General features: G+C 44.8%; 1 protein-coding gene across 1 annotated transcript in view; it reads right to left on the bottom strand.

Moving 5' to 3' along the window:
* Positions 1–1,284: 1,284 nt before the first annotated feature.
* LOC124777487 overlaps positions 1,285–23,808 on the bottom strand; it is a 59,898-nt gene continuing 37,374 nt past the window's right edge. Inside the window, exons 3-5 of the mRNA XM_047252960.1 lie at positions 20,218–20,498; positions 3,471–3,653; positions 1,285–1,330 (exon numbers count right to left, since the gene is read on the bottom strand). Coding sequence (XP_047108916.1) covers positions 1,285–1,330; positions 3,471–3,653; positions 20,218–20,498 — 510 coding nt within the window. The remainder of the gene's footprint in view (positions 1,331–3,470; positions 3,654–20,217; positions 20,499–23,808) is intronic.

Genomic DNA, 23,808 nt, shown 5'->3' with positions numbered 1-23,808 from the left:
CTGTAGTCCACCACCGTCAACACACAGGCACGTCGCCGTGGTTCTAGCAGTTCACTCGATGTTACACGTCTTAAGCTTGGACCACTGCTTCTGTTTTACTTCTTTTCTCTCAGTTCAGTACACCTTCTTCCTGTTTTCATGCTTAATGTGTGTTCAGTTTTTGACAAGCCATACACTGGTCAATTTTACCACTAAATCTGAAGAGGGTGCGATGAGGAGTTTCCCTTGGATGAACGGTCGGGAAACAATAAGAAGAATTCAAGTGCAGCTGAGAAGCAGAAGCAGAGAATCAGGAAGATCAACTGTTCAGGAACGTGTTTTGCAACCAGGAGACGAACAGTTCGATAAGACTCAACTACTAGCTGCCAGAAGTGGGTCCTGTGAAATGCTATACAAAAAGTCCGTAAAAATGTCTAAACACCGCAACAATTTAGTTGGTAGAAGGAGTACGGGAAACAGAATGGTATCTGGATTCCAGTACTGAAGAAGGTGCGTTGCCTCCCACAACAGGGTGACAGCAACAGCGTACGACAGCAACTGGCACCGGCCAATAGCGCTTCAGTTATTAAAACATTTGAAGTCACACCTCTCCGCGGGAACACATGGTAACAGAATTTAACATCAGTTAGTAGCGAGCCAGTGTGTGCATTTCACATTCCGATAAGTTGTAATTTCTCTTGATGATGCCCTCCACAGATAGCGACGAAGCGCTGGGTTCCAGCAAGACATTCATCTGACCACAGCATAACAGCCCGGACGAGCACCAGTGACGTCACAGCCAGCAGCGCGGCTATAAGCCACGGCGGCACGGCAGTGATTTACCACTTGACAATGGACGAGGAGAGCTCAGTCGAAAGACTGTGGAATTTTAACAACCTTACGCGGCTGGAAGCCCGGGAAGATTTTATTAATTTTATTAAGAACAGCATTGTTTCTAGAGTGGGTGACTTTTGGGATAGAAGGTGTATCGTATATGAAAAGTGTAAACAGGTTTCACAGAGCATTTATTAGCGACAACACTATTAATTGTGAAGATGTATACAGGACTTGTGTGGCTGTACAATTAATGTGAGTGATGTGCAAGTTAGCAGGAGGACCTGCTGATGCGGTCTGCACCAGCCGAGGTCGTAGATGGGGTCTAAGTGGAAGGCGAAGGGGCAGGCGACGTGCAGCCACGTGTAGTTGTGGCTGACCCCGCGGTAGTACGTGAACTCCAGCAACCTTATGACGTGGTGTTGGAGCGTCACTGCGCTGCCGGGGCTGCGGTCGTGTCGTGGTCGTTGTCTAGCTCCTCGTGACTGGCGTGGTAGTAGATGTGGAGTCGACGCAGCTGAAATGAGATACACCGAGTTATACTAACAACACTGAGGACCGGCTCGCATAGCTTGACAACCACCGCGATAGCTTGTGTTAAAGAGATGAGTGAGCCAGACACGGATCGAAGCCACGGTGTGGGTTAACGACCGCTGTCCTGGTACACCTGTAAGCCATAGTGTTGTCTTCCAAGCTCGTTTAAGCTACTGCAGGGCTGGATCGCAATGTACGCGACAGGAAATGAAAATATGATCGACGTGCAGTTAAAATACAGTATCTGATCAAACGAACATTAATGCTACGTGTGTCCATGCGTCGCCTTTATAACAGCCTGAACTGTGATTGCGCTTTCATTGACATTCGTCGTAAGAAAACAAAGAGTTAAGTACAGTCATACGTCTTAAAAGATAATTCTGAAAAGCTGTACTTATATTTAACGAACGTTTATGTTTATGCATCTTCTGAAACATGTTGATTAGTTTTTTCGGTATAGTTACTGTTGTGTACATAGTTCCGTGTACTCAGCGCGTACACAACTTTCCCACTACAGCGCGCCCCGCTAAGCACAACAGCACAGGCGCAGCGCTCGTCCGTCTCCGCTCTACGAGATGGCGCTGCCATAAAGACGGACCAAATTCTGCTTCCGCCGATCCGCGTATTAATATGTAACGAAGCCAATGAGATTGCTGCTAACGTAGAACCTTTTCTCCTCGCGGATCACACTCGCGCAATGATACCTGAACGCTCGAGGTATTATAACGACCTCCGATTAGTCAGCCTGCATTAGTCTGCATTAGTCTATAGTCAAGTTTCTGTCTGCGCCTAATAAGATTACCGTATTCCTGTACATAGCCATGAAGAGAAATGTATAGACACTTTGTCAAGTATCAGAGATATGTGGGGATAAGATTAACGTACCAAGATCAAAAGAACTTCAGATTGTCAATTGTACATAGCATCCAGAACCAAGTTAAGTTATTTTTATGCTTGTTATTATTTTAATAAATGTGTGTGAAAATTAATCAAGTTCTGTTTAAAGTTGGTCACCGTCAATCTGCTACTCTAAGCGTGCAAGTGGCATTTCTATCGTCTGACCTAACGGCAAAAGATAAACACGGCACGATAAGACCACGAGACATATTGCTGACACTCGCCTACTTCGTTAGAGCAACAAGTCAAATAATCTGATGGTGTGTGTACCGAAAGTCTTACAGTACGCACACCACAGTTACAGAAATAAATTAGTTCTCTTGGCTTAGTGTTTTTGATATAAAGATTGTTGCCATGTTGGATTACACTTCACCTTTCACTTTCTCGAAAGGCCTTATTTAATTAATTATTCTTTCGACAATTTTAATGCCACCTGTCATCTGGTGATAATATTTGCTTCTCAGCATAGTTCAATAGTCTCCTTCATATATTACAATAAGTTTCCCTACCAAAGCCACGTTAATTATATGTCCTAGCGTGTTCCACTAACCCGTCCTCTCTCCTGGTAAGGCCTTCCCACAGATATCTTTCCTTCTCTTTTCTTCACAACACCTCTTAACTGCGAATGTAACCTGTAGTTTTCTTCCATGCAACTAATTTACCAGTGTCTACCAATATGTACAATTTCAGGAGTTCTACCAGCATTACATTTCCTTATTGATCGTCAGTCGAACGTTTTTCTCCAAAAAAGTTTCCTTAGGTTTAACTAACTTGCTTCTGACGTTATATTTGCTTAGGATATCCGGCTTCCTCGGTAAGAGAACTCTTTACTTTTTCGACTACTGTACCTCCCCAAGTTTTGGTGATCAACAAACCGCTGAACTCTTTCCGATTTTCATCTTAGCTCTATTTATCTTATACTTAGATTCTGTGATAATTCGGCTGCTCATTCGAATGAAATGGATGCTAACAGTACAACGACAATAATATTGATATTAATAATAATAATTAATAATAATGATGATGATGGTTCCTGGTCTACCCAAATGTGACAAAAACTCAAGACCGAGATAATTTTATACATGAACGCTGCCAAACAAAACTTCATAGCGAGTTTTACTCCTGACATGCGTTCCTGTGTAACAGCTAAACCAAAATTTCGTCAGCGACATTTTCTCACCTTGCCTTTGCATTGGCTCTTGTATGCCGTTCGAATGATAACTTACCTATTCGTTCCGGGGTCGTACACCAGTCCGTTCCCGCACTTGTAGAGATCTGGGACCAGTATGTTATCGTTGTTTGTGCAGACGTAGTAGATGTTGGGATTGGTGGCCACGGCTCCAGATTGGCCCTCACGGATGCAGGGTGGCGTGGGACCGTCCGTGCAGACCGAGTCCGTTGTCCGATAGCTGAAACAGAAAGCGCACCAGCTTGTGGAGAACGCCGTCCAGGCGCACTCGTGGAGTAGCGATACCTAGTCATTAAGAGGCTGTTTCGATTGCCCAAAAATACGCTAGCGGAAAAAAATTTCGCAGCACCAAGAAGTATTTGTGCGACACAAACGAAAGTTGGAAGGCATGTTTCTACACTATGTGATCTAAAGTATCCGGACACCCCACAAAAACATACGTATTTCATATTAGGTGCGTTGTGCTACCACCTACTGCCAGGTACTCTGTATCAGCGACCTCAGTAGTCATTAGCCATCGTGAGAGAGCAGAATGGGGCGCTCCACGGAACTAACGTATTTCGAACGTGGTCATGTGATTGGGTGTCACTTGGGTCACACGTCTGTACGCGAGATTTCCACACTCCTAAACATCCCTAGGGACATGTACAGCAAAAAAGCGTACAGGCAGACCTCATCTGTTGACTCACAGAGACCGCCGACAGTTGAAGAGGGTCGTAATGTGTAATAGGCAGCCATCTATCCAGGCCATCCCACAGGAATTCCAAACTGCATCAGGATCCACCGCAAGTACTATGACAGTTAGGCGGGAGGTGAGAAAACTTGGATTTCATGGTCGAGCAGCTGCTTATAATCCACACATCACGCCGGTAAGTGCCAAACAACGCCTCGCTTGGTGTAAGGAACGTAAACATTGGACAATTGAACAGAGGGAAAACGTTGTGTGGAATGACGAAATCACGTTACACAATGTTGCGATCCGATGTCAGGGTGTGTGTATGGCGAATGCCCGGTGAACGTCATCTGCCAGCTTGTGTAGTGGCAACAGTATAATTCGGAGGCTATGGTGTAATGGTGTGGTCGTGTTTCTCATGGAGGGGGCTTGACACCTCTGCAGTCGCAAATGTTGGTTCTTTCGGGTCAGTGGAATGCACGCTCCATGGTGTCTGGCTCGGAGCTGTCCTTAAAGTAACCGATTTGTACGAGGTGCATTCAAGTTCTAACGCCTCAGATTTTTTTTCTAATTAACTACACACCAGAAATCGATGAAACTGGCGTTACTTCTCGACGTAATCACCCTGCAGACGTACACATTTTTCACAACGCTGACGCCATGATTCCATGGCAGCGGCGAAGGCTTCTTTAGGAGTCTGTTTTGACCACTGGAAAATCGCTGAGGCAATAGCAGCACGGCTGGTGAATGTGCGGTCATAAAGAGTGTCTTTCATTGTTGGAAAAAGCCAAAAGTCACTAGGAGCCAGGTCAGGTGAGTAGGGAATCACTTCAAAGTTGTTATCACGAAGAAACTGTTGCGTAACGTTAGCTCGATGTGCGGGTGCGTTGTCTTGGTGAAACAGCACATGCGCAGCCCTTCCCGGACGTTTTTGTTGCAGTGCAGGAAGGAATTTGTTCTTCAAAACATTTTCGTAGTATGCACCTGTTCCGTAGTGCCCTTTGGAACGCAATGGGTAAGGATTACGCCCTCGCTGTCCCAGAACATGGACACCATCATTTTTTCAGCACTGGCAGTTAACCGAAATTTTTTTGGTGGCAGTGAATCTGTGTGCTCCCATTGAGCTGACTGGCGCTTTGTTTCTGGATTGAAAAATGGCATCCACATCTCATCCATTGTCACAACCGACGAAAAGAAAGTCCCATTCATGCTGTCGTTGCTGTCAATATTGCTTGGCAACATGCCACACGGGCAGCCATGTGGTCGTCAGTCAGCATTCGTGGCACCCACCTGAATGACACTTTTCGCATTTTCAGGTCGTCATGCAGGATTGTGTGCACAGAACCCACAGAAATGCCAACTCTGGAGGCGATCTGTTCAACAGTCATTCAGCGATCCCCCAAAACAATTCTCTCCAGTTTCTCGATCATGTCGTCAGACCAGCTTGTGCAAGCCCGAGGTTGTTTCGGTTTGTTGTCACACGACGTTCTGCCTTCATTAAACTGTCACACCCACGAACGCACTTTCGACACATCCATAACTCCATCACCACATGTCTCCTTCAAATGTCGATGAATTTCAGTTGGTTTCACACCACGCAAATTCAGAAAACGAATGATTGCACGCTGTTCAAGTAAGGAAAATGTCGCCATTTTAAGTATTTAAAACAGTTCTCATTCTCGCCGCTGGCGGTAAAATTCCATCTGCCGTACGGTGCTGCCATCTATGGGACGTATTGACAATGAACGCGGCCTCATTTTAAAACAATGCGCATGTTTATATCTCTTTCCAGTCCGGAGAAAAAAAATCGGAGGCCTTAGAACTTGAATGCACCTCGTAAAAGTAAGTTGTGTTACTGTGGTGCAACTGCTCCTCAGATTGTTGCTGCAGATGCAGTACAATGAGCCAGGGCCATACGCCGAACACGGTTGTCTTCCCTCCCGCTAGTGCCACGTGGCCGTCTGGAGTCCGGTCTTCTTGCTACCATACATTCTCGTGATCACCGCTGCCAGCAGTCATGTACAGTGGCTACATTCCTGCCAAGTCTTTCTGCAGTGTCACAGAAGGGACAGCCAACTTTTCGTAGTCCTATTAGACGACCCAATTCAAACTCAGTGAGGTATTGATAATGGCGTCCTTGACGCCTTAAGGCTTTCATGACCAACATAAACTCACAACGTCAAATCTCAAACGTAACTAACGCTCACGACCGTCACAACTTGTACTTAAAGCAAACTTGATTTGCATCCTCATACTATCGCTGCTAGCGCCGCTCTTACGTGACTGGCACGAAATTTGAATAAACAGCATCGTCCAGATGTCCACTACTTGATCAAAAGCATCCGGACACCTGGATGAAAATGACTTACAAGTTCGTGCCGCCCTTCATCAGTATTGCTTGAATTCAGTATGGTGTTGGCCCACTCTTACCCTTGATGACAGCTTCCACTCTCGCAAGCATACGTTCAATCAGGTGCTGGAATGGTTTCTCGGGGAATGGCACGTTTGGCTTAGCACTAACTGTTCTTCAGGGAGAAATCATCTAGCCTAGTGAATGTAAATCAAAACAGGTCGATTGAAGGAAATAAATCGTATGGTCTGAAATTTTTGAAGAGCGGAAGTTGGAAGAACCATGAAAACGTACTAAAAGTCCAAAATACTTACCAGTAATGGGTGGGAGAGGGTGGGAAAGGCATGTGTAGGGGACGGACATTTTCTGCAATAGCTCGAAAACTCTAGGACTAGTATTTTGTGCGATGCATAGGACTGAAAAATCGCAGATTATAAAAAATACTGTAGCAATTGTGTTAAACTATTTTTTTTAAGTGAAGTGGGTTGAAACTAAATATTAAATGTCTGTACCACATCTAGGTGCAATAAAACTGTATTAAGTGGTAAAATGCATTCTGTGGTTGTGACCGAATTGAGGGTAGAAGTACGAGGGAGGCCAGGTGGTCGGAATTTGGTTTCCCTTCTTTGTGTTTTGCCCCCTCCCAGAACGCCGTCCAGGTCTCTTCTGCGAGCAGACAAAATATCTTCACAGTACTTCTGGAGTTACTTTCAGTTTAATAAGTGAGTACTTACTTGCAGTCATTATGTCAGCTTTTACGTAAAATAAGTTCCTATAAACAATGGCCGAGAAAGCTAACCCTATGTAAAGCTCGTGCGAACGGGTTATGCGCGCTGGTAAATGCAAGTCCTTTAAGAAAAATGGGAAAGCGGAAGGTTTCAGGAACAAAAAACGCGGTGGTGTTAATTCTTGTTGCAGAAAGAAGTACAGCAGAGCTGATTCAATTAAAAGATTTGTGAGAGAAACTGTTTCAAAGGAACAGCCTTCAACGTCACATGTCATCCCACGTTTCCGTTCAGCAGAATTGGAAATTGATGGCAAAAGTTCCTTTTGTGTGAAGAGTGGTGACGATGAATTCTTTGATTAACAATGAATAAGTGTCTAACAATTGCGGCGAAAGGTTTACAGAATTCGATCCTTCGTTTATGTCAGTACAATTACAGTTCGTGGACAAGGAAGGAAGGATGAACAGGGAGACACTATCCGACGACGACGTATCTGATCTGACAAGCTGCTGGTAGGAAGTTTCACAAGGGCGATAAAGAGGAGATGCCATTAGGATAAAGGAGTTTCTGAATCAGTGGTGGAGGAATTAAGATACAATTAGGAAAATTACGACTGCCAGTTGGCTTTAGATGAGTTGTTGCATCAAGTTTGGGAAACAATATCACGCATAAAACGAATCAAGGACAGAATATCTGTTTTCTGCACTTTTAGCACCAGAAAAACCGTTCATGAAAAGCTCCGTGGTTTCCAGCCGGGTGACAGTATTATAAAATCGCGCCGGATGATGATTACTATGCCACTCGTCTAAACGTCGTGGTTTTATAATAGTTCGAACACACTGGAAATTCGAGAGCTTTTCATCAGTTGTATAAGGCGAGAAAGTATACATTCACAGAAGAACTGTTGTGTGCTTTCATACCTCAGGTGAAAAAAAAAAAAAAAAAATTTGTCGGCCGCGGTGGCCGTGCGGTTCTGGCGCTGCAGTCCGGAACCGCGGGACTGCTACGGTCGCAGGTTCGAATCCTGCCTCGGGCATGGGTGTGTGTGATGTCCTTAGGTTAGTTAGGTTTAAGTAGTTCTAAGTTATAGGGGACTTATGACCTAAGATGTTGAGTCCCATAGTGCTCAGAGCCATTTGAACCATTTTTTTGAAAAAAAATTGATCGATTTGTAGTAGTCTTCAAAGAGCAAAGACGAACAAGCAGAAATGGAGAAAATTGTAAAAGCAATTGCCACAATAAGCAAGGAAGAGACTGAGCCACTGACGTGCGACAATTCTGCTTTTCTACTGTGTCATTTCCTGTAATGGGATGATGAAATGGTACCTCTTATACTACCTGTCTTCACGAACTGCATTTCCACGCAAGAAATGCAAAACTGAAAATAAGGCGACATCTACTCGTATATCCTATACCCTCATTACTGCCATTAGATCTCGATCATCCATATTTCCTATTATACATGCTGCCATTATCTTCATTCACAAGAGTTTTTGATCATAGTTTCATGACTCTGTTTCCTGGTTTGGGATTCAGTGGAACTTATCACGAAGCTCAAAGAATGGAACAGTCAACGAACTGAAGAGCCTACCCCAAGTTCAGTTTTCTGACATCATGCGTTCTACATTATCGATTTCATTTTCTGCGCTATGGATGGCTATTTTTAACTTTCACAGCATCGAGGAAGTTGGGTGAAGGGGGCGGGGAGGGGGGTTACAAATACATCACCTTAGCCTCAGATTTTCCATAATGTGAAGAGATACAGAAGCTTAAATCTGCTCACTGTAGCCCGCCAAGGTGTTATGGAACTTCAGATATTTCAGTATGGGACAAGCAATGAGTTAGGGCAGATTACTGTTCTAGACATGTATATGATCACCCCCATTCCATCTGACATATTGACATTCTCCTTGATACAGGGGCTGAACAAAGATATGAGAACACCGCGCGAAATGGATGATTGAACGTAAATGCAGATGCTAGCGAAGCCTGTAGGTGGCGCTGCTGTATTTGACCGTGAACGGCCCTCAATAAGTTTCAAGCGTCAGTCGTGGTCAGAAAAGTCTTCTGTGTAGTTGTGAGTTTATTGTGTAGGAACTTAAGTGCATTGGAACATGGCCAGATTCTTGATGCCCGTATAGTGAGTGTTTCAGCAACCAAGGTAGCCGAAGTGTTTGGTGTTTCTGGACGTACTGTATCGAAGATTTACACCGCACACAGAGAGAGAGGTAAAACATCATTCTCTAAGTTGATACGGTCGAGTGCGTGTGTTGAATGATCGTGACAGAATATCACTGAAGAAGATTGGAACGAAAAATAAGAGGACAACAGCTACAAAATGGTTCAAATGGCTCTGAGCACTATGAGAACATCTGAGGTCATCAGTCCCCTAGAACTTAGAACTACTTAAACCTAACTAACCTAAGGACATCACACACATCCATGCCCGAGGCAGGATTCGAACCTGCGACCGTAACGGTCCCACTGTTGCAGACTGAAGCGCCTAGAGCCTCTCGGCCACTACGGCCGGCCGACAAGAGCTACAAAAGTCACTGCAGAACTGGAAGTCACACTCGCGAACCCTGTCGGCACCAAAACAAAACGAAGAGAACTTCACAAGCTGAGAATTCAGGGCGAGCTGGAATTCCAAAGCCACAAATTAGTGTTACAAATGCGCGTAACAGGTAAATGTGATGCCAGAGTCATTAAACCTGGGGTGTTTGGATCAATGGAAGAGACTTATTTGGAGGAGTTTTGTTTCACACTGTTTCCGATCTGTGGTCGCGTTTACGTATGGCGTGCTCCGTGCCATGCGTGAGATACAAACAGCTCGCTCTCAAGAGTGAAACATGACTGGGGTTCGTTGATGATTTGGCCAGCCGCATCGGTGTATATCCTGCAATGTCATATTACTGCCAAGGATTGTCTGACCAATTTGGCTAGTCAAGTCAATCCCATGGTAGAATATTTGTTCCCCAACCGTGATGCTGTGTTCCAACACGACAGCGCCCCTGTTCACGCAGCTCCCATCGTCGAAGGCTGGTTTTATGAGCACGAGGACCGATTGTCACATCTACCCTGACCACCGCAGTCAATCGATTCTATGCCATGATCTATTTTGAACAGAATGGTTCGTGATCGGTACCCATCTCCACAATTGTTGCCTCTCAGTCCAGTGGTGGCCAACTTCTACATGGAACAATTCGAAGCACAGGCACTGGACTGGGCGACTTGCAAACCTAAGGTGTGTTACAGGTACGTCGATGATACTTTCGTGGTGTGGAGCCATGGTGAAGAACAGCTCGGTGACTTCCTAAGACACTTGAACAGCCTGAATGGCAACATAAAATTTACCATGGAAGTAAAAAAAGGACAAAAAACTGGCATTTCTAGATGTTCTGGTCACAAGGGATGGCGAAAACCTGGGATACGTCGTGTATCGAAAACCGACACACACGGACCGTTACCTGCACAAATTATCAAACCACCACCCAAGACAGAAAAGAGGCATGATTAATACGCTCGTGATGATGATGATGATTAGTGTTTTAGGGCGCACAACAGCGAGGTTATCAGCGCCCGTTCCCAAAAGTTCAATTCAGAGCCGAATCGTGAGAGAAGTGGTATTGTTCAAATTGCAAGATTGGACACAGCACATCAAAACAGGGAGATAAAACTAAAAATAAAAGAGCAGTACAAACAGGGAAAAGGAAGTAACGGTGGCTGAGTGACCACTTAAAAATAATGGGTGACCAAACCACTGGACAGCACATTAAGATCTCAATCCCAATATTTTGGGAAGAAGTCCAGACATCACACAAAAACGTAAAACTCTAGCCACACTCGCCTCATTATTAGTTAAAATAGAGGGCAGGTCTGGTGGGAAACTTAAATCTTCCCTCAAACCCGCATATAAAACACACTCAGTTAAAATATGTCGTGTCGACAGCTGTGTCCCACATGTCTGACACGTTGGTGGCTCCTCACGACGTAACAGAAAACCATGTGTCAATGGACAATGTCCTATTCTAAGCCGTGTAAGGGCTACTTCCTCAGCTCGTCGTTGTCGGAAGGAGGTAAGCCACGGTCGGACAGAATCCTTCACCGCTCGCAACTTATTATCCCTCACGTCCAGCCACTGAGCCTCCCACCAACGCATGACCTTCCGAGTCACGAGAGACGTAATGGCCTGCAGGGGGACGGAACAGCGAGCAGGAGATGTGATGGAGCAAGCCTCCTTGGCAGCCGCATCTGCAAGTTCATTTCCAGGAATCCCTATGTGCCCTGGAACCCAGCAGAAAATCACATCCTTACCCTGCTGTTGCAAGAGCAGGAGTGCGTCCTGCACCTCTTGCACCATCCGATCTGCTGGGTACATCTGTTCAAGAGCGTGTAGAGCACTTTGGGAATCGGAGCAGATGATGAATTTCGTGCCACGATGTCGGCGCATATGCTCTAATGCTTGCAGAATGGCAAACAGTTCTGCATAGTAAACTGAGAACTGCTCTGGGAGCCCTATCCGATGGACAGTATCGGGAAACACAGCAGAGCAGCCCATAAAATCCCCCTGTTTAGAACCATCCGTGTAAACAGTAGTAAAATCGGAATGGCGTTCTAAAATCTCAGTAAGTTTACATCATCATCATAATACGCTCGTAACGCGAGCAGGACGAATATGTGAGCCGAAGCACCTCAAACGAGAAATGCAACACCTGGAAACTGTCCTGAGGAGCAATGGGTACTCCACAAATTATATTAGAAGTGTAACAGAGCCAAACACTCGCCGAAGTAAGGAACCAGAAAAAGAAATGTCGGGTACGGCCTTTCTGCCATACATTCCCAGAGTGACGGACAGAATCGGCCGTATATTGCGCAAGCATGGCGTAAAGACGATTTTCAAACCGACAGGGAAGATCAATGAGTGTCTTAGATCGGCAAAGGAGGAAAGGGACCCAATGTTGGGAATATGCCGCATACCATGCACATGCGGGAAAGTTTATGTCGGAATGACTGGACGATCAATCAACACCAGGATCAAAGAAGTTAAGCGACATTGCAGGTTGGGGCAGGTGGAGAAATCGGCCGTGGCAAAGCACGCACTTAGTGAGACCGACCACGTAATAAAATTCGCCGACAAGGAAGTTCTGTCTGCAGAGAAGCACTATCACACACGCTTGCTCAGAGAAGCTATAGAAATACAAAAGCACGCGAACAGCTTGAACAAGAAAGAGGAAAGCCTTAAGGTAAACGGATCCCGGCTTCCCGTACTGCAGCGACCGACCGTCGCAGGTAGCAAGAAGAGAACCGCACCGGAAATGACCGCGGAGAAGCCATCGGACGTTGGCGCGCCAGGTACATATAGTCTGCGGCCGCGAGATCGGCTTCAGTTCACCACCAGCAATGGACGGTGAAGCTTTGACAAAGCCAGCCACTCGTACTGGCGAAACGTCAGTAAAACCATTTTTGTCTTCGCTCTGTACAAGCGAAGACGAGACGTCTCGAATGCTGGCCATTGCCAAAGCGACCAGGACGTGGTTGTGATGCCGCTGGCCTAGCGTAATTCTGAGCCGGTGTGTGACAGGAAGCTCTGGGATTTCAGGATCGGGCGCCTATCTGCGCCCGGGTCGTTACTTAACTAATAGATGATTTTATTTGTCGACGTCAGCCGAATACAATGTCCGAATGGGCAGGGAAAGAATGAAAACGGAAGATAAAAAATTGTGGGTAGTAATTTTTGTAAACTGAGCTGTGTCTCAAAGCTGAGCTTCCTACGTGTCTGAAAATGAATACATACAATGTGTGGATATTACCAGTTTTGAGTTATGGCACCCTGAAATGGACTTTCAGAGCAAAAATTATTCAAAAACTAATGGTCACTCGACGAGCGCTCGTGAAATATCTATGTTGTGGATTACAGGGAGAAACAGAAGAACAAGCAAAGAGATCAGGGAATAGATTGTCGTGGAAGACATAATTGTGACTTGGACGAAATTGAAGTGAAGGTGAGTGAGATATATATCCAAGTGAATAGATAACAGATGGACGAAATGAACCGCGAACCAAATGAACGCTTATTGATAAAACTGTAACGCACCGAGACATCTAGAGGTAAGTGCAGTGGATGTCAAACGGCAGCTAATATTTTGCAATTAGTGCAAGTAACCTTTACCGAGGCCAAAAGACCTATTGTACCATATGTTGTAAGGTGTCAGGCAAATCCAACACCTTCCATGAAAACCCTGACATGTTAAGCAAATCCAGTAGTATGTCACATAGCTCCGAATAAATCGTGACATTAAATTAACCAAAGTAATACGAGTAACGAGTGAGCAAATGGAATACCACAGACTAACACAAGAATGCCTAAATGCATGTCATACCTTCCCACCGTGAGACAGACGCAGTTCCGAGGGGAGAAACGAGAAGCCGAGAGCAGAACCGTGTTAAGCTAGAAGGCCCTACGATATGGGACGGACCCCCACGTCGCCAGCTAACCGCTAGGACCACACCCCAGCCGCAAGTTTTAGCGTGAGACTTTTTCGTGTCTATGTTACGTCAGGACCACCCCCCAGCCCATGTTAAAGGCTAGAGCCCTCCAGGAGAACAGTATAGATCTTACGATAACGCTAAAAGGACCACACCAGCTGCAAGTTTTAGGGTGAGACTTTTTCGCGTCTCTGTTACGTTGCAAACTTTAAAAACATTGCCCCACCACGAAAAGTAAAACGTTTCTCATTGGATAGACAGAATTTTTGTAGGCGGAGCTTAAGTTTAACATTGAGACCCTGATTGGTCATATGAAAACACAGCCAGATAGTTTTTTTAAAATCAACTTCAGTAAATTGTAGTAAGGAGAAGTTAGGAGGGAGTTGCTTCCGAGACGGCGAGGTGAGCGGAGCTGTGCTGCCCGCCGCCCCCTGACGAACACCCACAAGGTAATGAACGCACGCAATGCCGCATAACAGCGCATAAAGCTTCACTCAGAACTGCAGAAGTCTCATCTGTTGCACCCCATTTTTGCGTAATACTAGTGTCAATCGTCAATTAAAGCTCATGGTGTTCACATTTGCCACTTGAAGTAAAAATCTGAAACGCGATGATTTTTCTGTTATATAATTATTGAGAAGCCACATCAGCCACTGTAATTTACGGCAAGTTAGATAAGTAATTAAAGATAATTGAGGGCCACTGTAGACCATTTTGATAGTTTTCTCTTTTGTGAAACTTAATTTAAACCTAGATTATAGATGTGATATGGCATAGGTCATCCTTCGATCCATTGTAGAACTTGGAAACCCGTTCAGGGAATATTCGTTTACATTTTTGTTGAATGCAATTGGTTTTTATCATCCTGTATTAAAACATTTCCTTTTATCAATAGTGCAATTTATAAACAATGTTTTGTGAGTAGAATAAAATTTCCAATGGTAAACTTAACTGCTTTTTTGACGTTATTTTACCAGCTAACTAAAAATAGGAAAGCCTTGAACCCCTTCCGCTAAATTTAGTTAGTATTAAGATTCTTTTACAGGGAGTGCAGTGGAGCTGATGCTGAAATCATTAAGTATTTGGTTATATCATCGCTAGTCTCACTGAACTCTTCTGAATTCTACATGTCATGTGTGGTCTGGCGTGTACTGGGTATGTTTGCTAACCACACATTATGTACATAAGTATGTGGTTGACGAGTCACAAATGTGGTTGTTTATTAGTGACACACAGGAGTGTGGGTCTGTGAACTATAATGTCGAGCACTTCTGCTTGTTAACTGACCGATGTGACCATGATTAATTGTGCTAATTTCAAACCACAATATGAGTGTGGCTGCTGGAAACTCATGCAGTTACTTGCTCGCTGTGACTAATTAATTGTTTGTGTTACTGTATACGAATTTACTAACATGAATGCATTGTGTGTGACTTGCAATGGTAGCCATCTGGTCACGGTGGTAGTCGAAGACCATTGCGTACTTGTCTGCTATGAGCCTAATGATGTCTAAGAGTTGTTTTTCCATTTTAAGTTTTACTGCTGAAGTAGTTTCAGAGAGATTAATATTGTTGACGGCCGAGGGCCAAGAATAACAAATTGTTTATGTCTGAGACGAGTCGGCTCGTTTTCCGAGATGTTATATCGTTGCCTACTGGCGCAATCCGTCTTCCTGTCGCTCCACCGGATCGTCTTGTAGTGAGCTCTCTGATTGAAGGAAGCTGGACGCGGGTTGCTGGACGTTGGCGCAGTGAGAGAGAGGAACGGGCAACGAATCGTGAGCATGCAATTACGGGGCTTGGTTAGCATTCGCTCGACCAAGTAGGCTGCCACTTGTACGGGGCCTTTTTGGTGTGGAGGTTTACACCGTTGGACCTTGTTGACTATCCGGGTTTGTGAGTGGCCGTTTGCTGATGTGGGCGTCGTGATCAAGTTGATTTTCCCGAATAACCGCCCTTTATACCTTATTTTTGAGTAAGAGTATGTCAGTGGATTTTGGCACCTGTGCTCCGGTGCTGGACTTTCTCCCGTTAGGCTGGTTTGCCAGCTGTACTCCGTCACTCCGTACTATAGCTACTAAATTCGTCCCACTCTCTTTGTGAACTCCCCTTACGCATGACATATTTCAGTGCATTTAAACTGTGTTTTCCTTTTATTACAATTTGTTCAGAATTTCCATGATCTTGCTTGATCTTGAAATTAATTTGGTTGTATCATATTCTAGGGCGTATATTAGTGACCACTGAGGTTGAATATGAGTCTAACTCTTAAGGTGCCAAGTCCGTTCTTCCCCGACTTGCGTATGAATCGTAACAACGGGTGTGGTCGTGACAAGTAAACGCCAGAGGCCTGATGAATGTTGGCTCGTTTTCTGTACTCAGTCTGGTAGGCTTTGGTGCGATGCAGTACTTCTCTTAAAAGAAGGAATTTGTTTTACTGTTGTATGTTTTATTGCTACTGTGATCTTGTGGTTAGGTATTAGCGCCTGTAATGTCTCTTGCAGCGGTCTCTCCGCGATATTTTTAGAAATTTTATAAATTATATAACTCAGTACATATCTCGAAATATCTCTTCTTATCTTACCGATTATCAATGCAAAGTAGTTTCATGCCCAGTTATTCCTTGGAGCGTCCATTTACTCCATGGAATAGCTGCTCTGCTATCTATGTTTTCTCTTATGAAAAGAATAGAGGACTTCTTGCCGATGAGTCGTGAAAGGAGGATGTATATGTATGTATTGCTGGGCTAGTCGCCATCTTGATGAGATTGTGTATGAGAAGGAATTTAATACATGAACTAAACTAAAGTAAGTGTGTTCGCGTATTATTTAACTGTTTATTATTGACAGTGTCTGCTTACTACGCTGTGTTGCACGGAATCAGTGGGGAACGTCTGATTTACACTGGACGAACCTGCCGTTTAGTATGCTCAAGATATCCAGTCCGTTCTCGCTTCCCACGCCCGGGTTCCCGGGTTCGATTCCCGGCGGGGTCAGGGATTTTCTCTGCCTCGTGATGGCTGGGTGTTGTGTGATGTCCTTAGGTTAGTTAGGTTTAAGTAGTTCTAAGTTCTAGGGGACTGATGACCATAGATGTTAAGTCCCATAGTGCTCAGAGCCATTTGAACCATATCCAGTTACTTCAAATAAATAGGCTAACACGGTCTTACCAGCAGATCTCCGGTCTTCCCCATGTGATCACCGAAAGTTAATAATTATTACAAATGTTTCCAGGAGATCGACTGACAATTTTCGTCGCACCGAGACTTCGAAATTGCTTCACTGCCTTATGGAATTTAAGTTAAGCTCAATTTAATCAGGATAGAACAGTACTGAACTGTGTGAATGTGATAAGCCTGCTTTGTCAATGAAAATTCCATTAATATACGCATGTTTTTACTATCCTGATCAGTGAAGCTAAACCAGGCCGGTGTGAGAGAGGTTTTTTAAATTTTATTTTATTTTTTTATTTATTTATTTTTTTTTTTTTTGTGACAAGTAAACGCCAGAGGCCTGATGAATGTTGGCTCGTTTTCCGTACTCAGTCTGGAAGGCTTTGGTAGGATACAGCACTTCTCTTAAAAGAAGGAATTTGTTTTACTGTTGTATATTTTATTACTACTGTGATCTTGTGGTTAGGTATTAGCGCCCAAGCATTTCTTCTTACTTTTAAGCTTGGTAGAGTGAATTTCATTTTTTTGGGGGGGTGGGTGGGTGGGGGGACCTTGTTAATAGTTGGCTGTTTAATCAAATTAATTCCTGTGTTAGGTCATAACTGTTACATGAGTAACCGATTAATCTTTGTTTTAATCATGCAGTCATTGTAACACTTAGATTTGGGCGGCTTCTTGGGCGTCGTTTTCATTTAGTATTCTTGTCGGGCCTTGGGATTTACTTACTTGGCGCTCACACTTGCATTAATTGTATGCCTGCTTGTTTGCCCTCGGCTTCCCAAGTTGCTCGTAGCGTTGGAGCTGTTGGCTCCGGCGTGTTATCCATTTCACGGCGATTAAACGGGCGTGGCTAGTCTACGTCGTCTTTCAACGTGTGTGCGGTGTGGCGTTCCGCCTCTAGTCTTGCGGTAGCCACTGAGGCGGTGCGGCCTCGTCGCTTACCACGGCATCTCTCTTAAGTTCTTAATCTTATGGCATTCGGACTTAAGTTTAAATTAAGGTGTCGGCTACCCCACCCATCATAGCCAAGCCTCGCCTCTCCCAGCCCGGCATTACCTTGTATTGCTGCTTGATTAGAAGATCTTCCAATTCCTGATCGTGGATTGCTGTAAATCTTAAAATCGTTGTTCTGTTCTGAAATTTAGTGCCCAAAGGGCGTTCCAGATCTTTGTTGTAAGACAGGACATGTAAATTTTAAAAGATTGTTAAATGCTGAACTTGTAAAATTTTGAATATTGTTACCTTCCTAATTGAAAGGTTATTAAACTGCTAGTGCTAAAAACACCCTCAAATTATTTTAATGGTAATCCTGAATTTGTGAAAAATGTTCAAAGCAGGGACCACTTTCCTTGTTTGAAGCTTACTATCTGGCCCGTTTTCAAATTGTTATGCTAATGCTCTGTCTGTGATTGTAGTGAAGACAGATTTGGCTGGTTGAAATCTCACGGATGCCTAAATGGCTTTCGAGCTGTATTTTTATGAATGTTAAACATGTTATTTTAAAGAGATATTACTTATCGTAAAAAAACGAAAAAAAAATTTAAGTTTGGTCATTTTGGTTCGTCGTCCTGAATACTACTTGTCAGTTATTATTGATTTATATGTTATTGAATATCTTATTAAATAAAGGATTACCAACTATTGTGAAGCAACAAATGACATTCGGTAAACTCAGCCTGCACCTTCCTCCCGCCCGTTAACTTGTTGTCGTATCCTGCGGCGTTCACTGAGATTTCTATGTTGTCGCCCAGTTTTGAACATTAGAGCAAAGATTGGGTTTTAATTGAAACTTCCTGGCAGACCGAGACTCGAACTCGGGACCTTTGCCTTTCGCGGGCAAGTGCTCTACCAACTGAGCTACCTTAGCACGACTCGCGCCCCCTCCTCACAGCTTCACTTCTGCCAGGAGCTCGTCTCCTACCTTACAAACTTTACAGAAGCTCTCCTGCGAACCTTGCAGAACTAGCACTGCTGACAGAAAGGATATTCCGGGACATGGCTTAGCCACACCTTGGGGATGTTTCCAGAATGAGATGACGGTCCGGCACGCAGTTTTAATCTGCCAGGAAGTTTCATATCAGGGCACACTCCGCAGCAGAGTGAAAATCTTATTCTGGGTTTTAATTCTTTAAATTAATGGAGGATATTTTGTGCATTAATTGTTTGTAGCCCTGTTTAAGTATCTTTATGGGCTACGGAGATATTTTGTTTTACTGGAAGTGTGTTTCTATTCTGTTATCAGAAGTAAGAGTATTTTCATGTTAAACAAAATCATTGTTAAATTGAACCCCACGTCTGAACAATCCCCAGCCTGAATCCCGCTCCACCTAAATGCTACCGTACAGCTGTTACTTCAATACACAGCTTGAAATGTTGTGTTGACTCTTTACTACGTCTAGACGAGGATTATTCGTTGCAGTAAACTGGATGCATGAGACTCGTCTGTATGAATACTTTGTCTACATCTACATCTACATTTATACTCCGCAAGCCACTGTCATTACCTCCATTTCCTGTTCAAGCCGCGTAGCCAGCCGGGGTGGCCGAGCGGTTCTAGGGGCAACAATCTGGAACCACGCGACCGCTACGGTCGCAGGTTCGAATGCTGCCTCGGGCATGGATGTGTGTGGTGTCCTTAGGTTAGTTACGTTTAATTAGTTTTAAGTTCTAGGGGGCTGCTGACCTCAGAAGTTAAGTTCCATAGAGCTCAGAGCCATATGAAACATTTTGAACCAGTCGCGTATGGTTCGCGGGAAGAACGACTGCCGGAAAGCCTCAGTGCGCGCTCGAATCTCTCTAATTTTACATTCGTGATCTCCTCTGGAGGTATAAGTGAGGGGAAGCAATATATTCGATACTTCATCCAGAAACGCATCCTCTCGAAACCTGGACAGCAAGCTACACCGCGATGCAGAGCGCCTCTCTTGCAGAGTCTGCCACTTGAGTTTGCTAAACATCTCCGTAACGCTATCACGGTTACCAAATAACCCTGTGACGAAACGCGCCGCTCTTCTTTGGATCTTCTCTATCTCCTTTGTCAACACGACCTGGTACGGATCCCACACTGACGAGCAATACTCAAGTATAGGTCGAACGAGTGTTTTGTAAGCCACCTCCTTTGTTGATGGACTACATTTTCTAAGGACTCTCCCAATGAATCTCAACCTGGAATCTGCCTCACCAACAATTAATTTTATATGATCATTCCACTTCAAATCGTACCGTATGCATTGGTAGATTAAGTTTCGTTGGGTGGATAGGTACTGAGCTTCTCCTACCTCATCCACGTTGTTATTTCAGAATAACTCAAGTTCAATTAGCTAGCTGCGTTTTGTTTAAACAGTAGACTGTGAGTGGTCCTGTAACAACCGAAACCTACCTGCAGTCGCTGGCGAGAGCGTTGTAGGCGTAGCCGGGGTCGCACTCTCCCGGCGTCGAGACGGCGCCCTCCTCGGAGCAGTCGTGGTAGACGCTGCAGTTCAGCGGGTCCGGGAAGCGGCCGGCGCCGTGGCAGGCAATACCGCCCTCCGTGCTGGCGCCGCAAGTCGTGGGGCGGTCCGCGCACCTGTGTAGCTCGGCGCTGCACCGGGTGCCCGCGGAGCACCTCTCCAGCGTGACCTCCTCGAAACCTCCCTGGTCGTTCGGCTGGCACATGGCCAGCTATTCACAAAAGGAGGTACAAAAAATCGTCTCAGCTGAAGAAATCTACTGCCGCCAAGCATTGCTCTAGAAGATAACGAAGGAAGGGACGCAGGCTACCTCCAATCCATGGACAGAAGAGCATTTGGTTAGAGCGACTGAGACGCAATTGTTATCTACACTACTGGCCATTAAAATTGCTACACCAAGAAGAAATGCAGATGATAAACGGGTATTCGTTGGACAAATATATTATACTAGAACTGACATGTGACTACATTTTCACGCAATTTGGGTGCATAGATCCTGAGAAATCAGTACCCAGAACAACCACCTCTGGCCGTAATAACGGCGCATTGGACAAATAGATTATACTAGAACTGACATGTGACTACATTTTCACGCAATTTGGGTGCATAGATCCTGAGAAATCAGTACCCAGAACAAACACCTCTGGCCGTAATAACGACCTTGATACACCTGGGCATTGAGTCAAACAGAGCTTGGATGGCGTGTACAGGTACAGCTGCCCATGCAGCTTCAACACGAGACCACAGTTCATCAACAGTAGTGACTCGCGTATTGTGACTAGCCATTTGCTCGACCAGACGTTTTCAATTGGTGAGAGATCTGGAGAATGTGCTGGCCAGGGCAGCAGTCGAACATTTTCTGTATCCAGATAGGCCCGTACAGGACCTGCAACATGCGGTCGTGCATTCTCCTGCTGAAATGTAGGGTTTTGCATGGATCGAATGAACGGTAGAGCCACGGGTCGTAACACGTCTGAAATGTATCGTCCACTGTTCAAAGTGCTATAATGCGAACAAGAGGTGACCGAGACGTGTAACCAATGGCACCACATAACACCACGCCGGGTGTTACGCCAGTATGACGATGACGAATACACGCTTTCAATGTGCGTTCACCGCGATGTCGCCAAACATGGATGCGCCCATCATGATGATGTAAACAGAAACTGGATTCATCCGAAAAATGACGTTTTGCCATTCGTGCACCCAGGTTCGTCGTTGAGTACACCTTCCCAGGCGCTCCTGTCTGTGATGCAGCGTCAAGGGTAACCGCAGCCATAGTCATTGAGCTCCATGCTGCTGCAAACGTCGTCGAACTGTTCCTGCAGATGGTTGTTGCTTTGTAAACGTCCCCATCTGTTGACTCAGGGATCGAGACGTGGCTGCACGATCCGTTACAGCCATGCGGATAAGATGCCTGTCATGTCGACTGCTAGTGATACGAGGCCGTTGGGATCCAGCACGGCGTTCCGTATTACCCTCCTGAACCCACAGATTCCATGTTTTTAATTGGATCTCGACCAACGTGAACAGCAATGTCGCGATACTATGAACCGCAGTCGCGATAGGCTACAATCCGACGTTTATCAAAGTCGGAAATGTCATGGTACGCATTTCTCCTCCTTACACGAGGAATCACAACAACGTTTCACCAGGCAACGCCGGTCAATTGCTGTTTGTGTATGAGAAATCGGATGGAAACTTTCCTCATGTAAGGACGTTGTGTGAATGCTCTGAAAAGCTAATCATTTGCATATCACAGCATCGTCTTCCAGTCGGTTAAATTTCGCGTCTTTCGCACGTCGTCTTCGTGGTGTAGCAATTTTAATGGCCACTAGTGTATGTGATTATTTATTAATTTCGCATACTCATCTTACAATAATGTCATAAGGGGCCATCAAAAAGTTTAAATTTGGGAGGTTGGTGCAGCGTAGTGTGGCACTGATTCAGGTATATAAGCACCGACTTGTATGCAAGGGATTAGTCGGCATTCGTGTCCTTCCGATGCGTGCGGGGTAAAAGCTGAAATATGAACTATGGTGACATTATTACCAAATGCTTCCAAACAGGATTAATGTGTTGTACTTTTCTTGGATGGCGAAGGAACAACACCGGTAGACATCCAACGGAGACTGAAGAACGTGTATCAGTCGAAAACCACAGGTGTGGGATAGTGCGCCAAGGGATGCTGCCGATTCATGATAACACACGTTGTATCATTTCAGGCTTTGTAGCTAGAAGCTCTTAGAACAGTTGAAAAGGCAGCAGTTGGAAGAAGACGTAGTGTGGTGTGAGGTACTGATGACTGTTGGTTTGTTCGGTACGGGTACCATGAGAAAGACCGTCTAAATTGTGGTCATTCTCCGCGACTGGCTGCTGCGTTCCGAAGTTGCGCGCCAAAATTATAGTCTTCTGTTATTAATATTAGAAACACTAAACAGTGTATGTACTTGCGTTTCATGTAAAAGCATCTCTCAATAGCAGGCTGTCATTCCATTATTTCAAGAGTGCTGATTACCGGCAGAATAGTAAACAGTTGCTAGACCGAACGGCAGACGAAGCACTTCGAAGATCTTAGGATCGTGCCTTACTTGGATGGCGGACGAAGTGGTTCGGCTGTAAGATCGGAACTGGTTCGACAGTCTCGGAAAACAGCATATTGTCTGCCGCGGTCGGTATTGGTTAAGAACTTAATTAGCAATCTCTGGTTATGTGGATATGTAACTGAAAAGGATATGATAGTAACTACGCAGATAAGCTGTTCGTTAATTTATTTTCTATGGAAATGTGAAGAATGGAGATTATTTGTGATTCATAAAGTGGATTATAACTATGCCGTTTCTCGCGTTCTGCTAACAAAAAAAGCGAGTGGCGTCTCGTATAGACAAAGATTTAATTATTTATGTAACATCAGTTCCTCGCGAAGAGTTTATTACAGCCTCAAGGTAACGACATGACGACTTAAGTGCTGTTTTCTGCACAGGGGACAACCGCTATGGAAGACTACCGGTTAGTGAACATTAATTAGAACTTAGGCATTCCACTCACAGCAGTGGAAGCAAATAGTCACCTCACGTATACTGCAATCTTAGTACAAATGACATTAGTGACACGTTATCTGTGGTAACACAGAGGAGGTATGAAGGAGAGAAATGTTGGAGGCTAGAGGTTTATTACACACACACAATTCTCTCTCATTGTAATTATCTCTTTTTCAACCTGCCGTAACGTACCTACATCGCAAACGTCGTGCGGCACTCCCCGTGAGATTATCACACGTTGAGTGCCTTAAAAAAAGGCCTTGAAGGGTCGACTATTCCTGTCGGACGAAGATGTTAAACAGGCAGTAACAAACTTCTTTACGGAGCAGGACACAGTGCTTTTCCAAACGAGTACCTCTAATATGGTACGTCGGTGGGACAGTTGTCTGTGTGCTCATGGCGATTTGGCCTGATTGACATACCGAGCCGGCCGAAGTGGCCGTGCGGTTAAAGGCGCTGCAGTCTGGAACCGCAAGACCG

Source organism: Schistocerca piceifrons, chromosome 1 (assembly GCF_021461385.2).
Source record: "Schistocerca piceifrons isolate TAMUIC-IGC-003096 chromosome 1, iqSchPice1.1, whole genome shotgun sequence".
Taxonomy (NCBI): domain Eukaryota; kingdom Metazoa; phylum Arthropoda; class Insecta; order Orthoptera; family Acrididae; genus Schistocerca; species Schistocerca piceifrons.
The sequence above is the reverse complement of the archived record's forward strand: the minus strand, read 5'-3'. Positions and strand labels throughout refer to the sequence as shown.